The 11,999-nt window shown below is 38.6% G+C and overlaps 1 protein-coding gene across 6 annotated transcripts in view; it reads right to left on the bottom strand.

Moving 5' to 3' along the window:
• ENOX2 (ecto-NOX disulfide-thiol exchanger 2) overlaps positions 1-11,999 on the bottom strand; it is a 271,247-nt gene that overhangs the window by 24,280 nt on the left and 234,968 nt on the right. For all 6 annotated transcript variants that reach the window (XM_059384978.1, XM_059384977.1, XM_059384981.1 and 3 more), the window contains one exon: positions 4,981-5,095. In XM_059384978.1, coding sequence (XP_059240961.1) covers positions 4,981-5,095 — 115 coding nt within the window. The remainder of the gene's footprint in view (positions 1-4,980; positions 5,096-11,999) is intronic.

The raw sequence follows: 11,999 nt of genomic DNA, 5'->3' as shown, positions 1-11,999 counted from the left end.
CAGAAGTGACTCTTAATCTCACAAAACAAACTGAGGGTTGCTGGGGGGAGGGGGGTTGAGAGAGGGGGTGGGGTGATGGACACTGGGAAGAGTATGTGCTATGGTGAGTGCTGTGAAGAGTGTAAACCTGGTGATTCACAGACCTGTACCCCTGGGGATAAAAATATATGTTTATAAAAAATTAAAAGTTAAAAAAATAAAAAAAAATAAAGAGACTTATTTATTTGTTTGTTTGTTTATTTAGAGAGGGGGTGGGGAGATAGTCAGTGAATCCTCAAGCAGACTCCCCACTGAATGCACAGCCTGATGCAGGGCTCTATCCCAGGATCCTGAGATCATGACCTGAGAGTCCAATGCTTAACCAACTGAGCCATCCAGGTGCACCTAGACTGTTCGAACTGCTCTGCAAACTCCTTTTCTTTCCTCCTCTCTTACTGTGGGTAGCCACCAAAGTTCTGTATTTAGCCCTTTGCTCTTCTTTCTCTCACTTGTTTTTCACAATCATTTATTATATTCTCCAAGCTTCAGCCAACACCTCCGTACTGCCATCTTCTATTCCTTCTACGTTCTTGAACCCTGATTTGAATATAAATCTTTTATATCTATTTCCCAACTATCTACTATCGGAAACTGATCTCATATTCTACAAACCAATCCCATGTACTAGCCCATTTCTGTCAGTGGTACTAGTATATGTTTAAGTTGTAACGCCCCCCTCTCAAAAAGACCCTTTATGTTGAAGCCCTCAGAATGTGACCTTATTTGGAAAAAGGACATTAACAGAGGTAATCAAGTTGAAATGAAGTCATTCGAGTGGGTTTATGGACTTATACAACTGGTGTACATACAGAAAGGAGATATTTAGACACAGAGACATGCAAACAGGGAGAATGTTATGTAAACATGAAGGCAGAGATCAGGATGATGCATCTACAAGCCAAGGAGTGTCAAAGATTGCCAACAAACTATCAGAAGCCAGGAGAGAGGCATGGAACAGATTCTCTCTCACAGCCCTGAAGAGGAGCGCACCCTGATGATACCTTAATCTCAGGCTTCTGGCTTCCAGAACTGTAAGACAATAAACTTCTATTGTTTATTGTTTACTCAGTTTGTGGTACTTTGTTGCAGTAGCCCTAAAGAACTAATATGACCTCTGACCCTCCAGTCTCCTAGGCTAGGAAACCTAGCCTCAACTCAAATTCTTGCCTTTCTTTCATCATCTATATCCAATCTGGCGCCACAGACTTTAGTTATTCTTCTGAAGTGATTCCTAGCATCTTTAATCTTATATTTTCTGTTATATCCTTTTCTTTTACTATTTTATCTGAGTTCCCATTACCTTCACTCTAGTCTCAGGTTTCATCATTTTATATCTAAATTCCTATAAAGGTCTCTGGAAGGTTTCTCTTTTTCCAAAATTTATTTCCTAAACAAATTTATTTCCTTTTATCACACTAGTGCCATGATTAAGACATGCTTATAGTGCCATATTGTCTGCTGTGCTAAATGTAACCTTGGCATTCATGGTTCCTCATAATCTGGACCTATCTTATCCCCTCAATCTTTTATCCCCCTATACCCATCATCTTTATTTCCCTCTCTGAGCCCTGTTCCTTCTCCTTTCCTGCCTCCATAACAAGAAACTTTCTTACTCTCCTCTTCTCATCCAAACCTGTTCCTCTTTCAAGATACCAATCAATTTTCACTGAATGCCAATTATTCTGGCCACACTAGTATCTCTTGGCCTTGCTGCATTCTAATCAGTACCTTACAGGTTAGAACCAAGTGGTATTTCTTACATTTTATGTAAATTTGCACTTACTGCACCTCTATTTCCACAACCTTATAAGATGTAGTTCTTGTTAATTAATTGATCAAGCTCTGAAAGAGGGAATAATGAGAGGTGAGGGAGGGAAGGAAGGAGAGTGGAAACCAAAGCAAGTGAAAACTTTGGCTATAACAATGAAGGAGAATGAGTCTCAGGCAATGTTTTCCAAATGTGCTCCCTGAACCACCAGCATCTAAATTGTTTAGGATGCCTAATAAAATGCAAATTCCTGAACTTCATTATGGATCTATTTAATCAAACCCTGCACCCCAGAAAATCTGATTTTTTTATATGTAACCCAATGCTGCTTATATATATCAGATCTGAGAACCAGTAGTCTAAGTGGAGAAGGCAGACAGTAGATGTTGAAAGGAACAGCTGTTCTTAGGTTTACTGTATTTTCCATCATGGCTAACAACAGAATGATTTTACACTATCATGATTTGCTTTGATGTGATTCCCCCTCTTCAATACATTGCTTTGAGCACAGCAGTTCTTTCTTCCACAGCAAGAAGGTTTCCAGTAGTACATCACAAATATGGGCTGGGTAATACAGAATCCCTTGAAGAATAGAAATTTTGTTACCAAGTTACCAAGGAAAGGTAATTGAGGCTAGCAGTGACTGTTGCTTTCTTTAGGAAGTAAAATTTAACCAGACACATGCTCTAGGCTCCTGGAATTCAAGTTTGGTAGCATGGAGAGAGAAAAAACAAAACAAAACTCTGAGATATAATGCTTAAGCTTTTAATTGGAACCAAGTGAAACTAAAACATGCAGCTGATTTAGATAAAATCTAAGGACCCACTTACTGGCTCACACTGAGCAGGATTTCTGCAGTTGACTACTACAAAAGCAAGATAACAAAATTAGATACGATCGAAGGGAAGAAAAATGCACAAAAGTCCTTGAATTAAAATGAATTGAAACCTTCTGGGAGAAAAGCTATTTGGTAAGCTCCATTAAGTCTATTGTAGATAGCTTTATTTGACAAAGCAGCATCCTGGCATGTGGAACAGGAAAGAAAATAGCTATAAGATGATCTGTCAGGGAGTTTCCAGTCTCTAAACGAATAAGATTCTGTGCAGTAGCCAATACAGCTTTTAACTCAAAAGAAATACAGAAGCAAAATGCAATTATATAACACTAGTAAGTGCATTTAATCTGAATCTCCCACACACCCTCCTTCCCTCAATAACTCCTTAAATTCAGCAATTTATCAAGCAAATATTCAAACTTATGGTCACGTTCATTTCAGGGGAACATTGGATTAACACTGTATACAACACTGCAGATACTGAGATGGAGATAGTTCTATAAGTCAAAGATTAGTCAGCTATGAAACCTCTTGGCTAAGCACTTAACTAATTTGAATAACTCAATTATTATGAAATTTTGTTTTTTTAGCTTTAAGTTTATAGTATGCATTTGCAGTAATTAGTTCACTATTCTGAAAATATTATCTACTGATTACAAAGGATTTATTCAATATATATGGAGGTTCAGATGTTTGGGGATCTAAGATATGGTAGAAGTAGAGGAAATTCAGATGTAACAGCTACAAATGCCTTTTTAAAAGTCTGATTTGGGGGACGCCTGGGTGGCTCAGTTGGTTAAGCAGCTGCCTTCGGCTCAGGTCATGATCCCAGTGTCCTGGGATCGAGTCCCACATCGGGCTCCTTGCTCCGCAGGGAGCCTGCTTCTCCCTCTGACTCTGCCTTCCACTCTGCCTGCCTGTGCTCGCTCTCGCTCTCTCTCTGAAAAATAAATAAAATCTTAAAAAAAAAAAAAGTCTGATTTGGTAGTGCCTTTCCTTAAGAATTTCTGTTCATGGAGTAAAGATTCTAGGGCCACTCAAGTGGCTATAGAGCTGCTGACTTCAATATGCAAGTACTGAAACCAAGAAATTCTGATTTGCATTATAGTCAATTGGTTCTCTGTAGGTCTCTGTCTTTGTCTCTGTCTCTGTCTCTCTCTCACACACACACCAAACAGTAGGGACAGTTTGCTAAGATATCTCCAATGCCTAGCACTGTGTTTGGCATGCAATAGTTATTAAATGAATGAGTTTGTTTAGCCATCCCAACATTCCTGTTAGATTGTATAATGTACTTCTTACAAGGATGGGACCTGTAAGAAGTCCCTCTGGTGTCAAAAGGAACACAGCTGGGACTAGAAATCAGGTCCTCTAACTTTAGGTCCAGTGCTTTGTCCATTGTACGTTACTGACTCCTAATACTGTCTAGAATGGCTTACCTGAAAATACTGGACTTTTGGCTGATATTTTAATCTCCCTTCTGGTAATTCTCTCCCTGGTTTGTTGTGAAATTGAAGGGCAAAGTAGTGTCATATTGTTCAGCAGGTTTGCCTTATGAGTTCCACTGGGGACCCACAGTCTCGTGGCCTGTCTTATGGTGAGGTCCTGACTACACTAAGAACAAAACCCTTTACCCAAACATCTGTCTGTAGACTCCTGTTTGGTTCCTAATAAACCCCTTAGTAACCACAATAAAAGGCAGCAGATAGGTAGATTGTCATATATTATAGCCATTTCCCCTTAGTTGGTAGAGTGTCTTTTAATTTTGTGATTCTTTAAAGAAAAATATTTAATTTATATGAAGATAAATTTATCAAAAGTATCTTTTATGATTTCTATCTTTGGAGACCTTCATCCCAAATTATATAACCAACTCCTATATTTTCCACAATTTATTTTGCTAAGTTTTTTAAAAATTTAAATATTAAATCCATCTGTTACAAATACTGGTGTAAGGTATATATATGATGTAGGGATCTAAATACTTTTTAAAATGTTTGGCTAGTTGTCTATTTATGTGTAAGCTCCCTTACAATTTCTACTACAGAACACATTATTAATAAATCCAAATCAAGCACTGCCTAACTGTCTAGCCTTCCTAAGAGAAGACAGTCCACTTTTAATTTGGGACTGTAATGGAAGATGGGAGTGAATAAAAAGATCCTTAGCCACAGGGTTGATATTCAACCACTGTGTACTTCTATGGCTTTACCAATTGTTTCTAGCTGGTTCCAGGCTGATGGTTTTGTGTCCATACCTTACTGGATGTTAGAAGTTTTAAAATACCATCCCTGCAAGTACATGCTAATTAAATGAAACAAAGCAGAATGATCTTTACCTGATTCCTCAGTTTCTTTTTTTTCTGTGGTTTCTTCGATTTCCTCATCGGACATCTCCATTTCTTCTTCTCGTCTGATTCCCATTAATTCATCATTATGTATGTTGCGAATTTCCTAACGTTAAAAGTTGTTCTTTGTTAGTGGGGAAGCTTTGAAAATATTGAAGAAATGAACAGAGTTAAGGTTAAGATGAAGCAGGGTTTTTTGACATATGAAAAAACTTCAGAGTACTCCTAAGGCAAGAACAAAGGGACACGCTGGGGCTGAAACTGTCTTGAAAGACAAAGCAGACTTTGTACATTCTGTCTTCCGTAAGGCATTCTTTCCATATCCAGAGCTCTGGCAGTTGATGATTCTTATATCCCTCCTATATTAGAAAGTACTGTTGGTCATGAAAGGCCTCTCACCTCTTAAGTGGATTTCTGGATTTCCCTTGAAGAGTTCTACCATTTTCACCTTCCCATATCAAATTCTTTAATTTTGCATCTCCAGGGGCACCTGGGTGGCGCAGTGAGTTAAGCCTCTGCCTTCAGCTCGGATCATGATCTCAGGGTCCTGGGATTGAGCCCCATATCGGGCTCCCTGCCCAGCGGGGGAGCCTGCTTTCCCCCATCTCTGTCTGCCTCTCTGCCTAATTGTAATCCCTCCCTATGTCAATTAAATATACTTAAAAATTTTTTTGCATCTCCACCCTCTTCCCTCTCTACTTACAGACTTACTCAACAGAACTCTTTTTTTTTTTTTTTTAAATTTCATTTATTTATCTGACAGACAGAGGTCACAAGTAGGCAGAGAGGCAGGCAGAGAGAGAGGAGGAAGCAGGCTCCCCGCTGAGCAGAGAGCCCGATGCAGGGCTAGATCCCAGGTCCCTGGAATCATGACCTGCTGAAGGCAGAGGCTTTAACCCACTGAGCCACCCAGGTGCCCCACTCAACAGAACTCTTAATCTAACTTTTGCAGGTTTAGAAGTTAACATCAAAAATGAGCTGTCATGAGTGAACTTCTATCAGATGAACTTTTCCAGGGATAATAACTATACTCTGAACAAGACACAAAATCAAACCAAGCCAAACCCCTAACTACTTGATGGCACTGGGGAGCGAACAAAAGCAGGCATATCCTAAAGAATGGCTGACACCTGGAAGAAGGATGTGGGTCTCTCAGTTTTTTAGGAGCCTTTTAGTCTGACAGCAGACAACAGCAGCTCACGGAGTGGCCACATTTTTAACAGGAAACCCTGTCTTTATGTCTTAAAGAAATCAAGAAGATAGCCACAGGAAAGTGAGGAAGGGATCCCAGAAAGGAGACAGCCAAAGAGAGAGAGAGATCCAAATTCTGCCTGTAATATAATAGCTGCTCAAATTTCTGCATAAACCTTGAACTATGGAAGCACAGGACAGATTCCAAACAAAACAGCTAAGTCTAAAAAAACTGAACCTAGATTTGAGCTGCCAAGAGAGATAATTTCCAGCTTAAATTCGATTAAGTAAATTGACCATTAAAACAAAAGAAACTGAAGTCAATCTTCTTTGGAAGAACATAACAGAATATAACCAGAGCCTTAAAAGAAAAATATTCAAAAAATGCAGGCAAAGCCCCGAATTACTTGATTTATGAACAACTAAGATGAGATGACCCACCTTCAAGAGAAAAGATTATCAACAGAAATAAAACTTGAAATGAACCAGATATGGGAGTTAGCAGACAAGGAGTTAAAGCAGCTATTAAAACTATCTCAATGATGGAAAGGAAACATGCTCATAATGAATGAAAAGATAGGCAATCTTGGCAGAGAAACAGAAACTAAAAAAGAACCAACTGAAAATTTTAAAACTGAAAATATAATATCCAAAATAAAAATAACTGGCTGAGCCTAACTTTACAATAGAGATGGCAGAACAAAGAGAGAACTTAAAGAGAGAACAATACAAATTTATCCAATCTGAAGAACAGAAAAACTAACTGGAATCACAGAGTGGAGAGATGAAATGATTCAAGATACCTGAAGAAAAAATAGTTGAAGATGTCTCAACTTTGATGAAAGACATTAACCTATATATTTGAAGAGCTCAGGGAACCCCAATCAGAAGATGTATGAAAAAGGTAGGTCTAAGAACATCATAGTCAAATTGCTACAAACTAAAACATTAAGAGAAACTCTAATTTTTTAGTTAGCTACACTCATTGTGATAATCATCTCACAATCCATGTAGGTCAAATCATAATGCTGTGTATCTTAAACTAATATAGTACTACATGTCAGTTCTACTCTCAGTAAAACTGGAAGAATAGAGGAACTCTTAAAAGCATCCAGAAGAAAAAAAAAAGACATATTATATACAAGGAGACAATTTGAATACTTTGATTTCTTTCAGAAACAATATAGGCCAGAAGTCAGGAGAACATTATCTTTAAAGTGCAGGAAGAAATAAAAATATCTCTTTATTGAGAATTCTATATGCAGAGAAAAATTCTTTGGAAGAATGAAGATGAATTAAATCTATTTTCAGACAATGTAAATGCAAGAATTTGTCATCCAAAGATTTACACTATAAGAAATGTGAAAGAAAGTTCCTTAGGCTGGAGGGAAATGCTACCAGCTATAAACACAGATCTTCATGTAGGCATGAAGAACTTTTTGGAAATGATGGAGATCACACTGGAAAAGTCACATAAAAAAGTCAGCATGAGGGGCGCCTGGGTGGCTCAGTGGGTTAAAAAAGTCAGCATGAAAACTGTGCATTTTAGAGCACTTTGCAATCATTTAGAGGCCACTTGATGCCTGTCAGAGGCTTCTCAGCACTGAGCTGAGAATTCCCTGCCTACGTTAGCCCCAGTTGGGCCATAATACAGGAAATATCCAACGCTGTCTGGTGAAAACTGCCTCCATTTAGGGGGATTATAAATATTTCAAATGGATTTCTTAATAATTAATGCTATAGTTAATCAGTATCTCAACTAATATTCTCCTTTCTATGCCTTTTACTGGGAAAAATGATAATTTCTATATCAAGATAAGTTTTCACTACAGATATAGTCCCTTTTAAAAACACAAGGTTTCAGTATTTTCACAGGTAGTTAAGAGGTAATAGAAAAACTGAAATAATAGAAAATAGAACTACTAACATAGCATCTCTCATGTGCTACAGGGGCATTATTTAAAATAGAAGAAAACAGTGACTTGCTTGAGAAAAATGAACTTTAAAGGGCTGTGTCAAGAGAGAGATTTGCTATGTCTTATTCAAACTCATTGCATAGAGAAGAAAGGAACTGCTCATTTTTAAGAATTCATTCTGTCTCAGGAGTCTGGGTTTCAGTTATCTTCAAAGAACAGTTACTGGCAAGGTGATTATAATGAGGTTTGACACTGGCAAATTCGAATATTGTACAACTTGTGGCATTAGGAAAAGTTGTGGCTCTCCTAGTTGCCTAACAAAAATGTAGCCTGTCATAGGGTGTAAGCAGAGACTGATTCTCAATTCACAAACATGTCATCTGACTCTGGGAAAGTTACTGTGCTTCTCAGCAGAGTAAACTGTGTTCCTTCTAGGGAAATGTCCCCGGGCAAGAGGATCTAGCTGAGAGATGAGACATGCCCGGTAGCTGCTCAGCCCTACAAAACATCTTTCTGCTTCCAGTTGGGCAAGAAAGCATAATTTCTTCTGAGAAGTATAAAAAGTTCAATAACTAAGTAATACAGCTTATCTAGAGGTCTCTCATGTCTTCAAAAAAATCTCCAGAAACAGAAAGACCTATGGGTAAATTTTACCTCAATGCCTGAAAATACCTCAGGAACAAGAGTTACCAATTCCTTTAGCTGATACTGAAATGAGGGTAAGAAAAACTAAGGGGATCTTGTTCTCCATTGTTCAGTCAGGCATACAAAGAGGCGGAGCTTAGAGACTGCCAACTAACCATCAGGCAGTCCCCCTTAGCTACAAAGAAACTAAGCCCTGTATTGTTACTCTCTTATAAGTATCCAATAGAAAGACACATGAATAGGATAAAGGCAAAGAGAACATCAGAGGTTACAGGGTATCGCAGCAAGGCACACTCATGAGGAGCATTTAGCAAATGACAGTACCCCTAAGTAAAGCAAGTATGTTTTTAATTCTATGAAAGCCTTACCTTTAAAGCACTTGATATCTAAGATACCTATTTCTGTCTCTCTGGTTGGGTCAAGAAAGCTCTATTTTGGGAAGCAAACCCTAACAAATACCTTCAGAGTGAAGGACTAAAAGGTAAATCCTTAGGGTAATTTCCCTAAGGAAGATACTCTACCTAGCTGGGGCACAGGTACAGGAGGGGGACTCTGAGCCACTGAAGTGCAAGAAGCAAGGGAACTAGCTGTCTCCCAGATCTGCCCCCTTTTCTAGCCTGACATTTGGATCTAGGGCTGAAACCAAAAGAGTGGCAATGGCAGGCATAAACATTTCCTGAAAGTTTTCATTTATAAATCTCCACCTGAAATTGACTGGGCCATGTCACTGAGAGACTGTATTGAAAAAGGAAAGATAGCACTCCTCAAGTTTCTATTCCATTCTCCTGACCACAGTTAACCTATGATATTTTTCATTTGAACAGTAAACTGTTAGTGATTTCTATAAATGCATCATGATGACTTTGAGTCTGTTTTAATGATAACTTTTTCTGATACTTAGAAATTCACAAACTGCTCCACAATGGAGGGGAAAGAACTTTAACACAGAATTAAACTGAAATCGGAGACAGAGGGAAATGCACAGAAAGAATCACCTTTGTACCAGCTGACACTTAAAATTTATGATAAAGTAATCAAATTGCAATCATTGTACATTAAGTATCTACTTCTATAGTTCCACAAAAAGTTATGTGAACTTAAATTCATCTTACTCACCTGTTATGATAGTAACAAGGTTATCAGTAAAGCCAAGTTCCTTTTTAATTGTGTAACAAAACTGTACTTACCTAGACTTTCAACATTAACAAGATACTTGGTGAGGAAGGGTCAGATGAAGGAATGGAAAAGGAATAGACAGCTTCTAGACTTTCGTAGAAATCTGAATCTGAGCTATCATTCAGTACAGTGAAGCAAAGCACAAACACAAGTTCCTAATGCCCATTGTATGATATACATGGAAATAAAAATTAGGTTGATTCAAAGTGTGTTAATAGGTGTTCCGATGCCTGAGAGCTAGCAGCTAGTATTAGAACACATGGGTCCTAAAACAAGGGTATGCGGGATAGCTTGAACAATCTGTCTGCAAACAGTTCTTCGGAGTTTGAAATGGCAGACTTAGAAATCTAGAAAGTTATTTTAGCAATCATGGTATCTCACTTTACAAGAATGCTAGCAATTGTCAAGTCCCCTTTCCTCTGGCCTGATGGTATAAAATCTCATAGTGGGGAGGGTGCAAGTGGGTCTGTTCTAGTGCCTACTGCTACGGCTCTAGTTTCTATATATCATCCAAGGTTTAGTGTCTAATCTAGGCCAGCTTCTCAGTGAGAGAAACACAAGGTTTTAAACAGTTCTATAGAAAAAGAGTTTCTACAGTAGAGAGAGCTGTCAGTAAAGTAATTGTAGATACGAATTTTTAGTAAAGAGAGGAACTTGAGCTTTCTCTTATTACCCTTTTCAGTTATATCAGTAGGAGCCTCACATACATCTAAATCAGAAAAGTAAACCAATGAAAGACTTATTAGCAAACTAGTATGTTCAGCATATGTTGCTGAGGTGGAGGTGAGAGCCTGAGCTCCCTGAAGGTGGGACTTTCCCTTCTTAACAACCCCACTCTCAGCAGAGTAAGACACTGTTGGCTGCTGGTAGGATGACAATAAGACAAGGAACAGGTGCTTTGTGACAGGAGGAGGGTACTGGCTAGGTCATTCTCAAAGGCAACTGGCGAAAAAGGCTCAATGTCAGAAACTTTCACCTTAATGAAACCTCTGGCTTAGGAATTGTAGCTTTGAACCACAGGCCAAGAAAAAGCCGGCCTAGTTGGTTTAAGCCACTGCGATGCTCTGGTTCTCAGTGGGGTGCTCAGAGATAGCCCCAATTTAAGAGGATGGCAGTCACTTTCTAGAGTTTCCTATTGTCAAGTTAAAGTACGCAGAGGTTTAAAAAAAAGCCATGATTTAAAGAGGTACCCATGTAAAGTAGAAGAGGTCTTTTTTAGGTTTGGGAAATGCAATGCCAGAGGAAGGTCATGAGCTATGTTCCACTTTCAGTAGTTTTACTTATCAAGGTTGAGGTATTCAAGGTAGGTCTTAATTTAGTCCAATCCAATAGGCAGGAAGCATTTTTCTGGGTTTCTACAAAGTCTACAAAATACATTATGAAACACGTAGCTCTTAACAATGATGCTAGCCATGTGCTTTATCCTCATCACTCTGTCAAGGAAGCACTGCCACAATATTAGGTGATAAGAGTGGATAGCTCTCCTCTACAGGCCAGAGAAATGTCCAGCTTATAGGCTATCTTTGCTGAGAAGATAATTAAACTCAAGTATGTACCCACCAGAGAGGCAGGCTTGATAGAACTATACTTCTCTACAGAGAGCCTTGATAAATAATATTCATGGAAATATTTTATTGCAAAGTCATTTATAGAAGGGCTGTGGTCTGGACAAGTCAGTGCTCAAACCAGAGGTTTCCTTCCTCCTATGAAAAGACATTTTTATACTGACAGGGCTTTCCACTGGGCGGCGGGGGGGAGGGGCAGTTCAGACAGCTTTTCCCCACCCTGAGAATGGATACATGTGTATATATATTGAAGAAAAGTAGAGACTTAAAACTGCTTTTCTACAATTATAAGACATATTGAGCATTCTCCCTCAAACTTTATTCTTCTGAACTGCTCAGACTAAAGAGTGGATATTTTCAATTTAGGGTATTAAACTCCACTCCCCACCCTTGATCACTTTCTTTACCTTTCTAGCTCCCTGAAGGCAAAGACCATCTCATCCTGAATTGCCTGTCATAATGCCTCAGACAGAGAATGTGCATCAATTAACTTTTGAATTGAAATGTTGAATTTTGT

The sequence above is a fragment of the Mustela nigripes genome, chromosome X (genome assembly GCF_022355385.1).
Source record: "Mustela nigripes isolate SB6536 chromosome X, MUSNIG.SB6536, whole genome shotgun sequence".
In the NCBI taxonomy this organism is placed as follows: Eukaryota; Metazoa; Chordata; class Mammalia; order Carnivora; family Mustelidae; genus Mustela; species Mustela nigripes.
Note: the sequence above shows the minus strand (reverse complement) of the source record. Positions and strands in the feature narration are given on the sequence as shown.